Source organism: Citrus clementina, unplaced genomic scaffold (assembly GCF_000493195.1).
Source record: "Citrus clementina cultivar Clemenules unplaced genomic scaffold, Citrus_clementina_v1.0 scaffold_1, whole genome shotgun sequence".
NCBI lineage: Eukaryota > Viridiplantae > Streptophyta > Magnoliopsida > Sapindales > Rutaceae > Citrus > Citrus x clementina.
The window spans coordinates 22,730,473-22,745,317 of record NW_006263303.1 but is presented as its reverse complement, the minus strand read 5'-3'; the positions used below and the strand labels follow the sequence as shown (position 1 = coordinate 22,745,317).

The 14,845-nt window shown below is 33.5% G+C and overlaps 1 protein-coding gene across 3 annotated transcripts; it reads left to right on the top strand.

Moving 5' to 3' along the window:
- Positions 1-4,197: 4,197 nt before the first annotated feature.
- LOC18055220 (condensin complex subunit 2) lies at positions 4,198-9,834 on the top strand. 3 transcript variants are annotated; one of them, XM_024178010.1, is made up of 13 exons: positions 4,199-4,623; positions 4,979-5,080; positions 5,167-5,284; positions 5,552-5,625; positions 5,718-5,778; positions 5,858-6,058; positions 6,161-6,501; positions 6,638-6,782; positions 6,890-7,140; positions 7,526-7,556; positions 8,064-8,209; positions 8,649-8,759; positions 9,368-9,834. In XM_024178010.1, the coding sequence occupies exons 1-13, from the start codon at positions 4,366-4,368 to the stop codon at positions 9,593-9,595; spliced, it is 2,067 nt and encodes a 688-aa protein (XP_024033778.1). In that variant the 5' UTR covers positions 4,199-4,365; the 3' UTR covers positions 9,596-9,834. The 3 variants fall into 3 exon arrangements, with proteins under 3 accessions (XP_024033779.1, XP_024033778.1, XP_024033780.1); XM_024178012.1 differs by lacking the exon at positions 9,368-9,834 and having other exon boundaries at positions 8,101-8,209; positions 8,649-8,729; XM_024178011.1 differs by lacking the exons at positions 8,649-8,759; positions 9,368-9,834 and having other exon boundaries at positions 4,198-4,623; positions 8,101-8,363.
- Positions 9,835-14,845: the final 5,011 nt, after the last annotated feature.

Here is a 14,845-nt window from a genome sequence, read left to right as displayed (position 1 = left end):
GTTCATCATTGGTCATGTGGATTTTGACGCTAAAAGAAGCACCCAAATCCATTCAATTTTAGATTACTGTAAGAAGGTGTTTCAATAAAGCAAGCTATAGCTAATTCCGTGAAAGTAAAAATAAATAAATAAAAAGATAAAGAAAAATTCCAAATCCAAAAGGAATCGTGTATATAAACGAATGTGAAAATTTACTTTTGCATGGCATGACTAGGAGAAAATCTTTGCTAAATGGGAGGTGATGCATTCAATTAATGGTCAAATGACGTGTATATAGTTAAATTTAACTACTGCTGGGTTGGTTTCTCAACACAAAATGCACACATAACTACTGCCTTGTGCTCCCACTTGTCATCAAAGTCATCTTTCAAGTTAATTATTAAAGCTAGCTATTGCATTATAATTGAACATGGTATCTTTTAATAATGCACTTATTGTACTCTTTTTATGTTCTCTTATTATGCTCCACGGATGCTTGGAAGCTTGTGAATGAAAATGTTTGTTTTGATTTTTGATGATCACAAGTGCTTCATTCACCATCTTAACCCCACTAGAGGTGGCCTTGGTGGTGGTGGTGGAGCTGGACATGGGCTACAAAAGATTGGTATTGGTGCTGGATTCAGTAACAAGTATAGAGCTGGTGTTGGAGCTGGTGCTGGGGCTGGTTTTGGGTTCAGTGGCAATAATGGAGTTGGATTTGGTGCTGGTGCAACCAGTGGTGGGCTTGGAGGTGGATTGCCTTGAAGACCTTATATAATTAATATATAATTAATTAAGCTATATATTAAGTGTTCTAATGTTTAGTAAATAAATTAATTATTGTTTAAGTTGTATTATTTGTTATCACCTTTTGCTTCTTCGTATTATTATCATCAAATGTTTTATTTGTCTTTGTTCCAAACATTATTAATTGAACAAAAAATAAAGCTTTTAATATTTTATGTTTGATCTATGTATGCATGAGTGTGTGTGTGTGTGTGTGTGTGTGTGTGTGTGTGTGTGTGTGTGTACCCTCTACTGATCACAACATTGAAGTTATTGCCAAAAGTCTGAAACTAAACACTTAATTAATTAAGTTCATAAATAAAGACCTAAATAGAGCTCGCTCTAGTAGAAATTTTTTCATCATGTAATTGAAGTTCCTCAAATATCATTATAGCTAGGCTTGTGTTGCCGTCAATTTCATTGGTAGCTTGATTGGGACAAAACCAAATCACCGTTAACCAGTAACCCTGGCTGATAAGATTAGGTTACTTCATTGTCATATGTTTTTAAGGCATGGCAGTGGATGTGGTTGTGAGAAACCGAGGAGTAATTGCCTAAGGCTACAACTGCTAGCCCAGTTGACCTAATTAACCAGTAACCACAGTGGAGTTATTTTGCTTCACTTACTACTTCAATCCTAATAACCAAAGGGAATGACAAATAGTAAAAAAAAAAATTCAAATGAGATGTTTCAAATGAAATAATGTTTATTTCTCTCTAATATTTGTTAGAATATTTAATTTAGTATTATATTATTATTTTTTATCTTATCATTTCTGAAGGGAGAAACATATTATAATTGTTATTATTTTGATAATTTAATTAAAAAAATATAAACTTATTTTTATTTGAAGAGTTTTTAGGACTTATTTTTTTACACTTCTATTTGTCACATAAGTAAACAAATAAATGTTTGAAAAACAATTACAAGAGTCTTTTTGGTAATGGTTTTAAGGCCTAGTTAAACATATGAGATCAACAGTCAATGAAGCTTAATCAAAGATAACCATAAAAAGTATGATATAGGTCGTATTTAGTATTGAGGTATTGTATCTTTTAAATTATATTAGTTCTGAAAGAAAATTATAACTATAAAATAAAAATTAATCATGTGTAGTAAATATGATTTTCAAATAATAATTTTGGCAAAAATAATAAAGATACAAATTAATTTACCTTCTAATCCATACTTCGATACTGTGATTAACTATGGCCAATGGGCCGTGCCGTGCCGTGCCCACATTTTTTTCAGTTGAGCCCGGCACGGCCCACGGCACGAGCCCTCTCGTGCCGTGCTCGTGCTGTGCCGTGGGCCGTGCCCAAAAAAAGCCCACCAACTTTTTTTTTTGCGTGCTTAAAAAAACCCACGTGCCTAACGTGCTTTATTCAATCCCACGTGCTTGACGTGCTTTTTTAAGCCCACCAACATAATAATAATAATAATAATAATAATAATAATAATAATAATAATAATAATAATAATAATATTCAAAATCATAATCATATTAATTTTTATTAAGAGAGCAATTAACATTTTTCTTGTGTATAAAATGAAAAATATTTCATTCACAAATGAAACATATCTCTATTAAATATTAATTAAGTTATGATTTAATATTAATATGAAAAATATTTTATTATTAATTTTGTAAAAAAAATTATTTTTTATTTATAATATATAAATTTATGATATTTATAATCTTATTTATTAAAATCATGATATTTAGTTATTTACTTATTCATTTAATAAATTATAAACGTAAATAAATAATTAAATAAATATCATAAATAAAATTAAATAACATTATTCATTTAATAAATATCATAAATAAAATTATGATATTTATAATTTTATTTATTAAAATCATGATATTTACTTATTCATTTAATAAATTATAAACATAAAAGATTAGAATATTTATTTAAACTAAGATTTAATGATTTAAATTAATTTTTAAAAGTTTATGCTAAAAAATATATTAAAACATTTAATTTCAAGATATTGTACTTTAATTTCATAACATTTTATATTTACTTTTTGTTAAAAAAATTTACTTAGATATATTTTGGCCCACGTGCTATTAATGGCTCACGGGCCGCGTGCTAGCCCACTAATGAACCGTGCTTATTACGTGCTTTTTCGCGTGCCGTGCTTTGGCCCATCTCTTATCGTGCTGTGCTTTAAGGCCCGCGTGCCTAAAATTCTAAGCCCGGCACGGCCCACGTGCGTGCCGTGCCGTGCCTCGTGCCTCGTGCCTCACCGAAACGTGCTCGTGTCGTGCCGTGCCATACGGACACGTGCCGTGCCCGTGCCGTGCCACGTGCCGCCCTGCCCATTGGCCATCTTTAATTGTGATCTTTAAATTACAACTATCCAACCTTAATATCAAACACGACTCTAATGAATTCTGATGAACATTTCCACTTATAATGAGAGTTTTATATTTTTGTACATCTCTACATGTTTCCGTATATTGACATGAATATAAAAACATGAAATGACAAATACACCTCTAATGTTTCAAAAAAGACATTTACACCCCAATTTATTATAATTTTACCATTATACCCTTCTAGAATATAAAAAAAATTATTAGATTATCCAATTTGTCTATATATTGTTAATAAAATTATAAATATACCATCATTACCTCATTCCTCTATTTAAATTTTTATTCTAGAAATTTATATTCTAATAATTTGTCCGGCACGGCCTAAAATTCTAAGCCCGGCACGGCCCACGTGCGTGCCGTGCCGTGCCATAATAAATAATATAGAAAATTGATTATAAATGTACAAGTGTAAATGATTGACATGTGGAGATTTGTTAAATATACAAATTTAAAGTTTAAATAAAATTGGCTATTAATAACTAGTTTTATTTACAATTTTTTTAGGTGTATAGATGCCTTTTTTGAAAATTTGTTATTGATAAAAATTTAAATAGAGGCCTTGAGCAATGAGGGTATATTTATAATTTTTTTATAATATCAAATTTGTCTATTTATAATTTTATTAACAATATATAGATAAATTGGATAATCTAATATATTTTTTATATGCTAGAAGGGTATAATGGTAAAATTATAATAAATTGGGGTATAAATATCTTTTTTAAAACATTAGGGAAGTTTTTATCCCTTTACCTAAACGTTAGGGGTGTGTTTGTCATTTTCCCTATAAAAACCCATAGTAATTTTAAAAACTACATAATATATAGTTCTTTATTAATTTCAAATATATCCCTAAATTGTTACTATTCCAACATAAGTTTCAAAAAAATAAATAAGTAAATTAAAAAAATTGACTTCAGATCCTTACTCTTTGACCAATTTTTGAGCATTAGTTAATGACGTGTAGGCGTATGGCTAAATACACACATGATTGGCCTCGTAGACGTATATTACTTTACGAGGTGTCATTTGAAAGGTATCATTTTATGGCGTTCTGATATTACAGTAGACAACCAAACACGCCCTTAGTACAACTTACGCTTGTTGTTCAACTCCCAAACACGCCTTAGCGCACTTTTCTTTCGACGTACGCTACGCTTGTTTAACTCCCTCCATTTTCAAATTTCTAGTTTTCTTTGTCCTTAAAATGTCGGAGGCGTTGAGCCCGAGACAAAGGGGCACGATGTCGAACCGACTCCATTCTCCAACAAGGCAAAGGCAATTCTTCTTAGGCTCCAACAACGACCAACTCGAGCGTGAGCAGGCGCGTGCGGCACGCGCCTCCGCCATCCGCCGCCGCAAGGCCACCTCCACCTCGTCCTCCCCACTTCCTGAAGACCCTTGCCTCAGCGAAGAGCAAATCGTTGAGTTGTTACAAAACTGCATCAAGCTTGCTAGTGAAAATGTCAGTGCGCCACGTGTCATGTTCCTTAAACAAAACTTTTATATTTTTTTAATTTTCCTTTATTAATAAAAAAAGAGTCAATACCCTGCTAATTTGTTACTTAGACTCCACGTAATTGTTAATTTGTTGCTAATTGAAAGCTTTGAAACGAAATTAAAAAGATATTGAAATATTGGATTCTAAAAATTTAAACATTTTAAGAATCCCAGATGACAAATGAGTTCAGGTTCTCAAATTTGAAAGCAGAAGTGTTTCCTTTTCGTTTTCTATACTGTTTCTTTCACTTAGTTGTGTGAACTAGTCACCAGGTTATAGTCCATTTTGGATTGATATACGTACATTTTTTATAATGTAGAAAATAAACCAGAACAACACTTGGGAGCTGAAGCTGATAGACCACCTTAGTGAGATCATTAAAGTTGAAACAGTTGGAGATGCAGAGACTAATTTCCAAAAGGTTTGGACCAATTTTATGAAAAATTAATTCGTGGAGACGTGTGTTTTGTGTTTGTTTTGGGTATTAATGACTCTTTAAACGGATAGGCAAGTTGTACGTTGGAGGCAGGGGTGAAAATTTACTCTGTGAGGGTTGATGCAGTGCATGCCCAAGCGTATAAGGTCCTTGGTGGAATCACTCGGGCTGGTCAAGAGGACGATCGAGGTAACAATCTAATAAAACTGGATATAAGTTGGGGTTCTTTGCAAGAGGATACTATGAATTTACATTTCCCCGAAATGACAGACCATCAAAGAAGCTTGTGCATTTTTGTACTTTAATGCTTAAAATGCTACTTTTCAATCAACTGCATGTTTGAGTTGTCATATTTAGGTATTAATGTCGGATTTGCTCTTTTCAACTTTGCTGCATTTTGCTTCCCTGAGGGATTTACGCTTTGGTTGAATCGCTAACATAGTTCTTTGTTGACAGAGACCATCACAGCAGGTGAAAATGTTGACAACAGGACAGATGCGATTCATCCAAAGAGAGACTTTGAGAGAAAGGTTCACATTTATTTATTTACTATTATTATTTTTTCTGTCTATTAAATGATTTAACAAATTAGAATTTTAACTCATTTAAGTGCTTTTTGAAGATTTCACCACTGTCAACACTGGAGTCTTCTTTTGAAACTTTTAATGTAAAGAAGTTTGATGGTAGGTGAGCCTTAGATTATCCTTTCAAGTAAAAGGTTTCCTTCCCCTTCCAGTTTTCAATTCGTGATCCTGTTTCCAGTTGCATTTGCGGCGGATCCTCTATATCATCAGACATCTGCACAGTTTGATGAAGGTGGGGCCAGAGGTCTCCTACTGAATAATCTTGGAGTATATGGAGGATGCAGGGTACTTTTTGATTCTTTAGAAGTGCCAGGGAGGTGTGAGTCATACTCACTCCAAAACAATTCTTCAGATATGATTGATATCTCATTTGCCACAGGCATGTGACTTTGCTAGCCACAAAGCTTTAGTTTGCATGCTTTAATTTTTGTTTGTTGTTTTTTTTTTTTTTTAACTATATCCATTTATATGGGCTGTACAGAATTAATTGGGAAGATAGTGAGTGACATGCATGCAAAGACTGAAATTTCGCCAACTCTCAGGGCGATCATCTGCCAATTTGATGAAGATAATCAAAGGTCACAAATATTCAGTCTTGGCGAGAATATTGATTTTAGGTTAGATGGGTTGGGTGGTTGTGCAAATGCAAGTCACACCAAGGAAGAAACATTTTTTGGTAATGAAGATGGATTGGATGATAGTTCTTTTGGGAACTATAAAGCATGGGGATATGATCATGATGGGGGGACATCTGTTGTTAATGAGAGCTCCAGTTTTCATCCTACTTTTCCTGGTGATCATGAGGAATTTGTTACATTTTTAGTGAGAATTCCTGCATACTCTTCACCAATAGATTACACGTTTCTTTTACTTTTAAAATTTTCTCTTTCATTTCTTGTGAAATGCAAAGAGGAGATATGTAGTGCTCTTAAATAGAGTTGTGATTTGTTTTGTGTAGGAGAATGACCCCTGTGGTGCAGATGAACTTGGTATAAATGATAGATTTGAGGATGTTACTATGTTTCTGTTCCAAGGGCTGGGGTTCACTTCAAAACAGAATGCCTGGGCAGGTCCAGATCATTGGAAGTATCAGAAGTCTAAGGGTAGGTATTAGCAGGAAGTGAATAATACTGAAATTACTGATATATGCAATCTGTCCTTGTTATTTATTAGTTTACTGTTTAATTTGGTACTTTTTCTGTTGTTTCAGAGAATGCTTCTCCTTCAGAAAGTGGATCGGCATTCAATCCCAAGAAACAGAAGAAGAAATTCCAGGCAGAAGTTGACATTGATTTCACAAAATCTTTAGATGAAGAAATGCTTGATATTTTTGCTCCCCCGAGAAATCCCAAGTCTCTTCTTCGACCATCAAATAGACCCTCATGTAGCAACGTCCTTCCAGAAGATTGTCATTATCAACCAGAGAATCTTGTCAAGTTGTTTCTTCTTCCTAATGTACTGGTAATACATATTTATTTGCAGCAATTATTTATTGCATGATTGCTCGCAATACAATAGTGTGGGGTGGCTCGTGGAAAAATTGGTTTTGATATTTGGTTAGCCTAGAAAGAGTATGCTCACTTAAGCTTTTTATTGTTCGTCTAATGAATCAATTCAATTGTAATTTTGTGCAAAAATTACCAAGTGGCCTGTGCACACCCAAACTTTGGTGCTTGGAGTGTATGTGTTAGCATTTGTACCCGAATTGACTTGCTACAACTTTTTCTTGCTGCCATCCTTGTGCAGACAGTGGGCAACTTTTATGTTTTTACCTTTTTTTGGAAAATTCTTTTTAGTATTTTCAATGATTGTAGTGGTTTCTGATCAATTCCTATATTGATTGTAGTGTATGGGGAAGTGGAGGAGAAAACTTTCAGGTCGGGGCTCTTTCTCTTTGACATTTATTTATTTTTAGTGCTTGATTTATGATATTGGGAAAGTTGATTCGGCTATTTTGCAGACATCAGATTATATTGGATACAAATAAATTCTCAAGTTATGACTTACAGGGTGTGAAAATGTGAGGTAACAGTGACACGGCCTACGAGTCAAATCATGTTAGGAGTAGGATAGTCAAATGTTTTAGTGATGAAATGAAAGAAACAAACACATTTTTTTATGCCATAGGCAAATGATGTAGACTAAAGAAATAAAAATTGAGGGGCTGATATGTAGCAGGACAAACAAAGGTCTTGATGACGTTTGTTCTATATTGCTGACTATCACTTTTTCTTTTGGTGAAAACCAGTTAAATTTCTTTTTTTTAATTGTATAACTGTCTCTTGCTCACGACAATGATGATGGCATCATAAGAAGTAGCTGATAGTGAAGGTGGTGAGAGAGTATATCAGTTTTAGTGTATTTATTTTCCTATTCTTTTCCAGATAATTATGCAATAAAACAAAACTGTGATTATGCCAGAACTTTACCATCGTGGGATAACGAGAGCGTGGTTAGTGGTCAATATGATGATCGATATGATCCTAATGATTTGGGAGACTTGGATGGACTTGTATCTCAGCCCCGTCAGGTTTGTAATTATTCAACATTTTCTCAAATCAAGTCAATGCTGCTGCCCTTCCGGGTTAAGTCAATAGGTGTTCCAATGTGCATTATAGGAGCTAGAATGGTAAATTGTTCTACAAAAGTTTTAATGAGAAATGAAATTTGTTGGTGAAAGTTTTGGAAATTATAAAAAGAGAACGAATCTTTGTCTTGAGAAGTGATGAATGTGATGGATGTTTTCTAGATCGGATTGAGGCAGTTCGGCTAACCACTCAGACTGCTAAAAGCATTCAAAATCAAAATGTAATTATTGGAAATGCAGATATTTTTATTATAAGGAATATCTCTTTTTCTGCTGCTCAATTCATGTGGATTTCTCTAATTGTAGCTGGATATTGTTTTTGAATGTTATTCAGAGAACAAATTGTGTACGGAATTTACACTCTTCTGGTCTTCACATTCAGGTAGAAAAAATTGAGGTTCAGCATGACAAGTCTTCTAAGCAAGTTAATATTCATGTCCTAAAGGAAACATTATGGTATCATGTACAAGAAATTACCGAAGTTCCTGGAACAGTAAGCATTATTCCCTTTGTACTTGGTCCAAATTCATTTTCTGAAACATGTTTTTCTTGTATTTATCTAACTTCCTTTTTTTTTTTTTTTTTGAAGATGAATGGGTCAATTTTCATTGAATTTTAAGTTGACCGACATGCAACAATTTTAATACTTAGTAAAATTTGTTGCTCAATTTTTAGGAGTTGTTCAACTTTCCAACTTTCAAATAAATTCGTACTTCTGTTAAAAATGGTATTAAGATGTAGGCCTTTTCTTTTTCTTTTCCCTTTTTTTTTCAAAAATCAGCTAATTTATTCTTCCTTTTGATCTTGTTCAAAGATGTCAGTCTATTTTAATTTCTTTATTCAATTTGCAGTCTAGATGTTCTTTTCTAAATAGATGATTGGATGTGAATTCCGCTTCATATGCACTGTGTTCTAATTTCTCTTGGTATTTTTTGATAGCATTGATACCTGTGTTAAAATTTATAATGCTGCTAGAGAACTCTTCCTTCCCCTTAGCATCTTCGTTTTTCTAGTGTGTCTATGGCAGATGTTTTTAATTTCAGGTTTTGAATTAACTTGAACTCAATATTCTCATTGCGGTGCTTTCCCCTTTATCAAAAGGTATGCAAGGACAAGGTATCTTTCCGACATGTATTGGGAACATTTCCTGCTGACTGTGCAGCTGCAGCTTCAAAGGATATTTCGCCCCATTTGTGCTTCATTTGCCTCCTGCATTTGGCCAATGAGCATGGTTTAATCATCCGTGACTGCCCCAGTTTAGATGATCTGAGTATATATCTTCACTCCACTCAGCAAAACACTGACAGACAGGTCCAAGATGCATCATAGCTAGAATGCCACATTATTCTTTTAATGTCTTGAGGTTCCATGCTTCTTTTGTTATCAAGTTTTTTGATGACCTATAAAGCAATGCAAGAAAAAGACTAAACAAAGATGTAAGCCAAATGTAGATATCGCGGTTGTCATTAGAGTATGATATTGGTCATATGTGCATTTTGTGAATATGTGCTAGATTGATAGCTCCCAAAGTGATATGTTTCTTGGTCATGTAATACCTCTCCTTTTAAACGATCATTTAACAATATATGTGTTTAACTAAGGACTTTGTCTTATTACAAAAGGAACTAAGTTGATTATCAACTTTTAACGATCGATCTACTGCATTGAAATTGTCTGCACTATGACTTTGATCTTGCAGCCCATTTAATCATGTTGATGCCAAGTGGAATTAGATGAATGGAGTTAAGTGTAGGAGGCAGGGTGAAGATCACCAGTTCAAGGATTGGTGAAAATCACAAGCAACATCTCCAGTTTGTCTTCCAGGGGTGAAGGGATTGACAGTAGGCTTATTGGCTCCAAAACTAGAAAGAGTAAAGCCAGCTAATGGCCATCTCTTTGTTTTGGTGGGATCTCAAATAACAATCTCAGCTTGCAAAAAGACCAACCAAATCAATGGTTGAAACTCAGAAAAGAAGATCATTTCTTTCAGATAAATCAAATTCTACTTGTGGGTTTTGTTTGCATTGACAACTGGATTGCCTCGAACGAGCCTAGTGGGATAGATTCATCTTTCATATTGATTCAAGGCATGGTAGCTTGAAGCATATGATAAGGTGTCTCCACCTAGCATCATAATACGGGTGTTTGATAAAATCAAACCGCGACAAAATAATACTAACTTACGGGCACAATTCGTCTAGGGAGAATAAAATCTTGTCTAATAATGGAACTCGACCTTTGATTCTTGTCATACATCATAGCAAGCGGAGCGTAGGTCGAGCTTTCCAGCTGGTGTATCTACGGAGCCTAGTTGGCATCACTTCATGGCAATTTGCACATAAGCTGACAGATTTTGAAAGGAAAAAGAAAGAAGAAAGAAAAGGCCCGAAAAATGGCCAATTATAACCAAAAATACAATGGTGATTAGTTGTCACATGGACAGGGAATAATTCCCATATTAAGTTTGTAATCAAAAGATTAGTGTGCGTGTTGAACATTTCTTTTGCTACTTTGAGAATTTAATCGAGTTATCTGACCCACGTAGGAAAGTAAATGCAGTCAGAAAAGACTTGGTGAAAAGATTCTCCAATGCATACCCGCCAATGGAGATGAAGATGATTATGTAATCGTTCAATTTGCTGAGGGGAAAAAGAAAAAAAAAAAGGTGGGGCAAAGCATGGATAAACTTGAACACAGAGATTTGAAAAAGGGTTGATATGGATTAAATATTTGCCGAAAATCCAAATAACTTTTCACATTTTTGTTATTCCACTTTTCCTGGGGGATCATAAAATTAAAATTCTCCTAGGAATTGAAAAAGCAAATTGATGTTGATTATTGCCTTGAAATGCCCTCTTTGTTTGCGCCCGCAAGAACTTTCTCAAAGATAAACCTCGCTATTGTTTGATAAATTAATAATTTTTTTAATTAAATAATAAAATTTATTGGTCTTAACTTAGGTTAATATATTAAATTAATAATCTTTCTAAACGCGTAAGATAACAATTTCCTTTTTTTCCCTCAAATATTTTAGGGTCCCATAAAAATATAAATTAATAATTAATCAAATGCAAAAAAAAAATTATAATAGTACATAACATATTAAACTTATAATATTAAGGAGTTTCTTTTTTTTGGGGGGGGGGGGGGGGGACAACTTCAATTTTCTTAATTCAACTCTTTCCAAAGCATGCATTTAATGATTTGAACCTAAAAATAAAACAAGCGACTAATGTACTTTAAGTATCTGAAATATTTTATTTTTATATGGTATTTAAGTTTGAAAAGTACAGCTAACATACATCAATTTTATGTATTTACATTAATTTTGGGGCATCTACATACATGTACATAACATTTATGACTTTTGAAAATTTTTACATGAATATTAGTAAAAGGAATAGTACACGTACTAAGATGTCACGAGTAAGTAAAATATAAAATTATTTTTTAAATTAATAAATATTTATTTGCTGATAAATTTATATATATATATTCATTAACTGATGAGTAAATAACCTCGTTAAAAATATTTTTGTTTTTTCTTAGTCCAGTACTATGAAGGTTTAAGTCACACGAGTACTACTGTAAGGGGTAGTTAGCTGGCTCGCAGAATGGGCCGGCCCAAGCGAGGCCTGATAGGAGTCAAAAAGCGGGCCATAAGAACGCACTCGGGGGACCACAAGCGCAATAATTACAAGTGAGACATGCTAGTTGGGCGGACATATTCTGTGGTGGGGTCAAAAGTCAAAGATTCTACAATAACTCCACATGTGGGACCCACTACTGAGGGTAACTGAAGTTTGAGGCAATTCTGTAGTGGCGATCCAAACCGCACGTTTGTGTAAGAATCGGGCAAAGAGCTTATCAAACTAAAGTTTGGCGAATATGCATTTCTTCGTTCAACAAATTAAATAAAAGAAAACAAATCGAAAAAAGTGAATAGAGATTGGAGAATATGCTCGCTTTCACCGACCTTATCAAGCCTTGTCCAATCATATTTACATCTTCTCCCCCTTGCACGTTCTCGTCTCTATATTTCTTGTCTCTCCTCTTTTCATGCAAATGCTTTGTTTCTATCTCTCTGTGTTGCTAACGTTAATGTTAATTGGTTTGAAAATTTATCTATTAACCTATAATTATCTCTTATGATATTGATTTTGGAGGGTTGATAATGCAAGAGTGTCTCTTTTTTAATAAGATAAGGGTATAAGAATTTCATTCGTATTGAAGATTATGGATCAGAGTACTTGTTAGCTTAATCCAAATTGAGACAATAAAAGTGATACAATAGAACATCTCATCACTAAAATTTCCTCAACGTACTTAAACTTTATACTGAATTTAGGTTTAGTGATAATCTGAGATTTGTGTTGATATTTTTATAAGATAGTAATTGATAGTTAGCGAATAAGAATATATATGTGATTAAATCTTCATCGACTATTCTTATAAATATATACATAACATAAGATTTTAAAAAAATTAACCCAACTAAATCTTTATAGAATTTAAATTCATATCTACTACGTTATCAACTATCAACCTCTACTTTATAATCCGAAATGGAAATGTGTCGTACATAATATGATTATAATTAAGGATTAAAAATTATCAAACATAATCAGGGCGCCTCTCATGATATATAAAAACTTTGACATTACAGATGTCTTTTGTACTTTTTTCTTTTTCTTTACTCTTTTTTTTTTTTTTTAATAATAGTATCCATGCAGGTAATATACAAATTCCTCTATAAATATTCCCAGAAGCCTCCGCTTGATCTCTACTACCACCAAACACTTCTAATTATACATCTCAATATCATTCTTCAAATTTGTTCAAAATCCCATCATCATTTTCACTCACTCAACTCAGCTGAATTGAAGCCATGAACAGTGGTGTGTTCAAGAAGTCCCAAATCCTAATGCTTTCTCTATTAGCTTCACTGTTAATCATAACACCACTCTTGTCCTCCTCATTAAGGCCAACCTATCTATACTTTGTCTTCAATATTCTCATTATAGCTCTTGGAGCCGAAGCTGGCCTTCTCTCGTCAGGTCCCTCCAAGCCTCCAGAAGATCACAAGAATGCTCAAGGAGCCTCTACTGATGATGAGGCTACAAAAGCTGGTGCTTCTCCTCCAAACAGTGAAATAAAGAAGGTGAAAGCTGTCGAAAAGTCTGTCTCTGAGAAGATCTCTGGTGCTGTCAAGGTTAACAAACTGAAGAAGTGTCCGTCGACGCCGAGCCTTTTCTTCATTGGAAGTGGAGAGACCGAAACGGCAGATGATCATCAAGTATTTGGTGATGGGCTATATGAAGAGAAGGAAGAAGAAGAAGTTGGAGGGCTAAGTGGGCAAGAGCTGTTTACTAAAGCTGAGATGTTTATCGGGAATTTTTACAAGCAGTTGAAGATGCAAAGGGAAGACTCTTGGAAGAGGATTGATGGCTTCTATCAGAAAGCATTTTAAGCATATATATTAAAAAAATAAAAGCTATCAGTTTGTATTTAGGATCATTGGTTCTGGGGTTATTATGATTTAATTATCAGATTATTGGGGGGGGAATCATAAGCCATTTCTTTAATGCTTCTTGATCCCTTAATTAGTTTATTGGGTACATTGTCTTTTAGCTGTCAAGAACTAGTGCTGCTTCTTTATATAGCGGATGATATGTTAGTCTAGCTATAGTTGTATATATAAGCTAGCAGTTTAGACACTTCATGTGATATTTGACATGGAAGTGTCATCAAACAAGATGAGTTGTAGCTCTCTGTTCTGAAACGCTGTAATATACATTGATAAATGTTATATATATATATATTCATATCTTAATTTGCTTTTGTTCTACGTTCATTTATGATCACAAAAACTCATTATTGTTAGATGAGTGTACTGAAATTTACATTATGGGCCTAGCAGTTTTCCACCCTCATATATATATATATATATATATATATATATATATATATATATATATATAGATATTGTTACTCGGAGAAAATAGTCATAGAAGAAAAATCAAGTCAGTACTATGTTTTTTTAATTTGAAAATTAATATATGATTAGGATTGTATGCGTGCCCACAAGAGTATTAGCGCCACATTTATTATAAGGTTAGAATATATAATTTGTAATCCCAACTTATGTGACATTTGCATAATTCTCATATAAATCACCATGTAAAAGTGAAATAATAAAACAATTAAAACCATGCACTTGTACCCACACCACGTACGGCAATTTATGATGATGCAGCGTCATAATCCTATTAGCTGGAATACAAACATTGCGTTCTTATTTTGTATACATACACACAACATTATGGAAAGCAACAAATATGACAAAGGAAGACAAAAGCGTAAAAGAATTGGCCATGGTGAAATTCGCAAATATCATTTAGCTTTAATTTTAATTTTGGACTTAATAAGCTTTAGAGTAATGATACAGCCACAAACTCTTGTACAAACTTATTTTGTACAAACTGATGTGGCATGATAAGATTGGTTAAATTAAATAGAGTAATGATACAGCCACAAACTCTTGTACAAATTTATTTTGTACAAACTGATGTGGCAGTA

Excerpts from the sequence above, each read along its gene's own strand:
- LOC18055220 (XM_024178010.1), top strand. The coding sequence starts at position 4,366 with ATGTCGGAGGCGTTGAGCCCGAGACAAAGGGGCACGATGTCGAACCGA. Across the intron at positions 4,624-4,978 it reads TCAAGCTTGCTAGTGAAAAT|AAAATAAACCAGAACAACAC; the intron begins GTCAGTGCGCCA and ends TTTATAATGTAG. Across the intron at positions 5,081-5,166 it reads CAGAGACTAATTTCCAAAAG|GCAAGTTGTACGTTGGAGGC; the intron begins GTTTGGACCAAT and ends TTAAACGGATAG.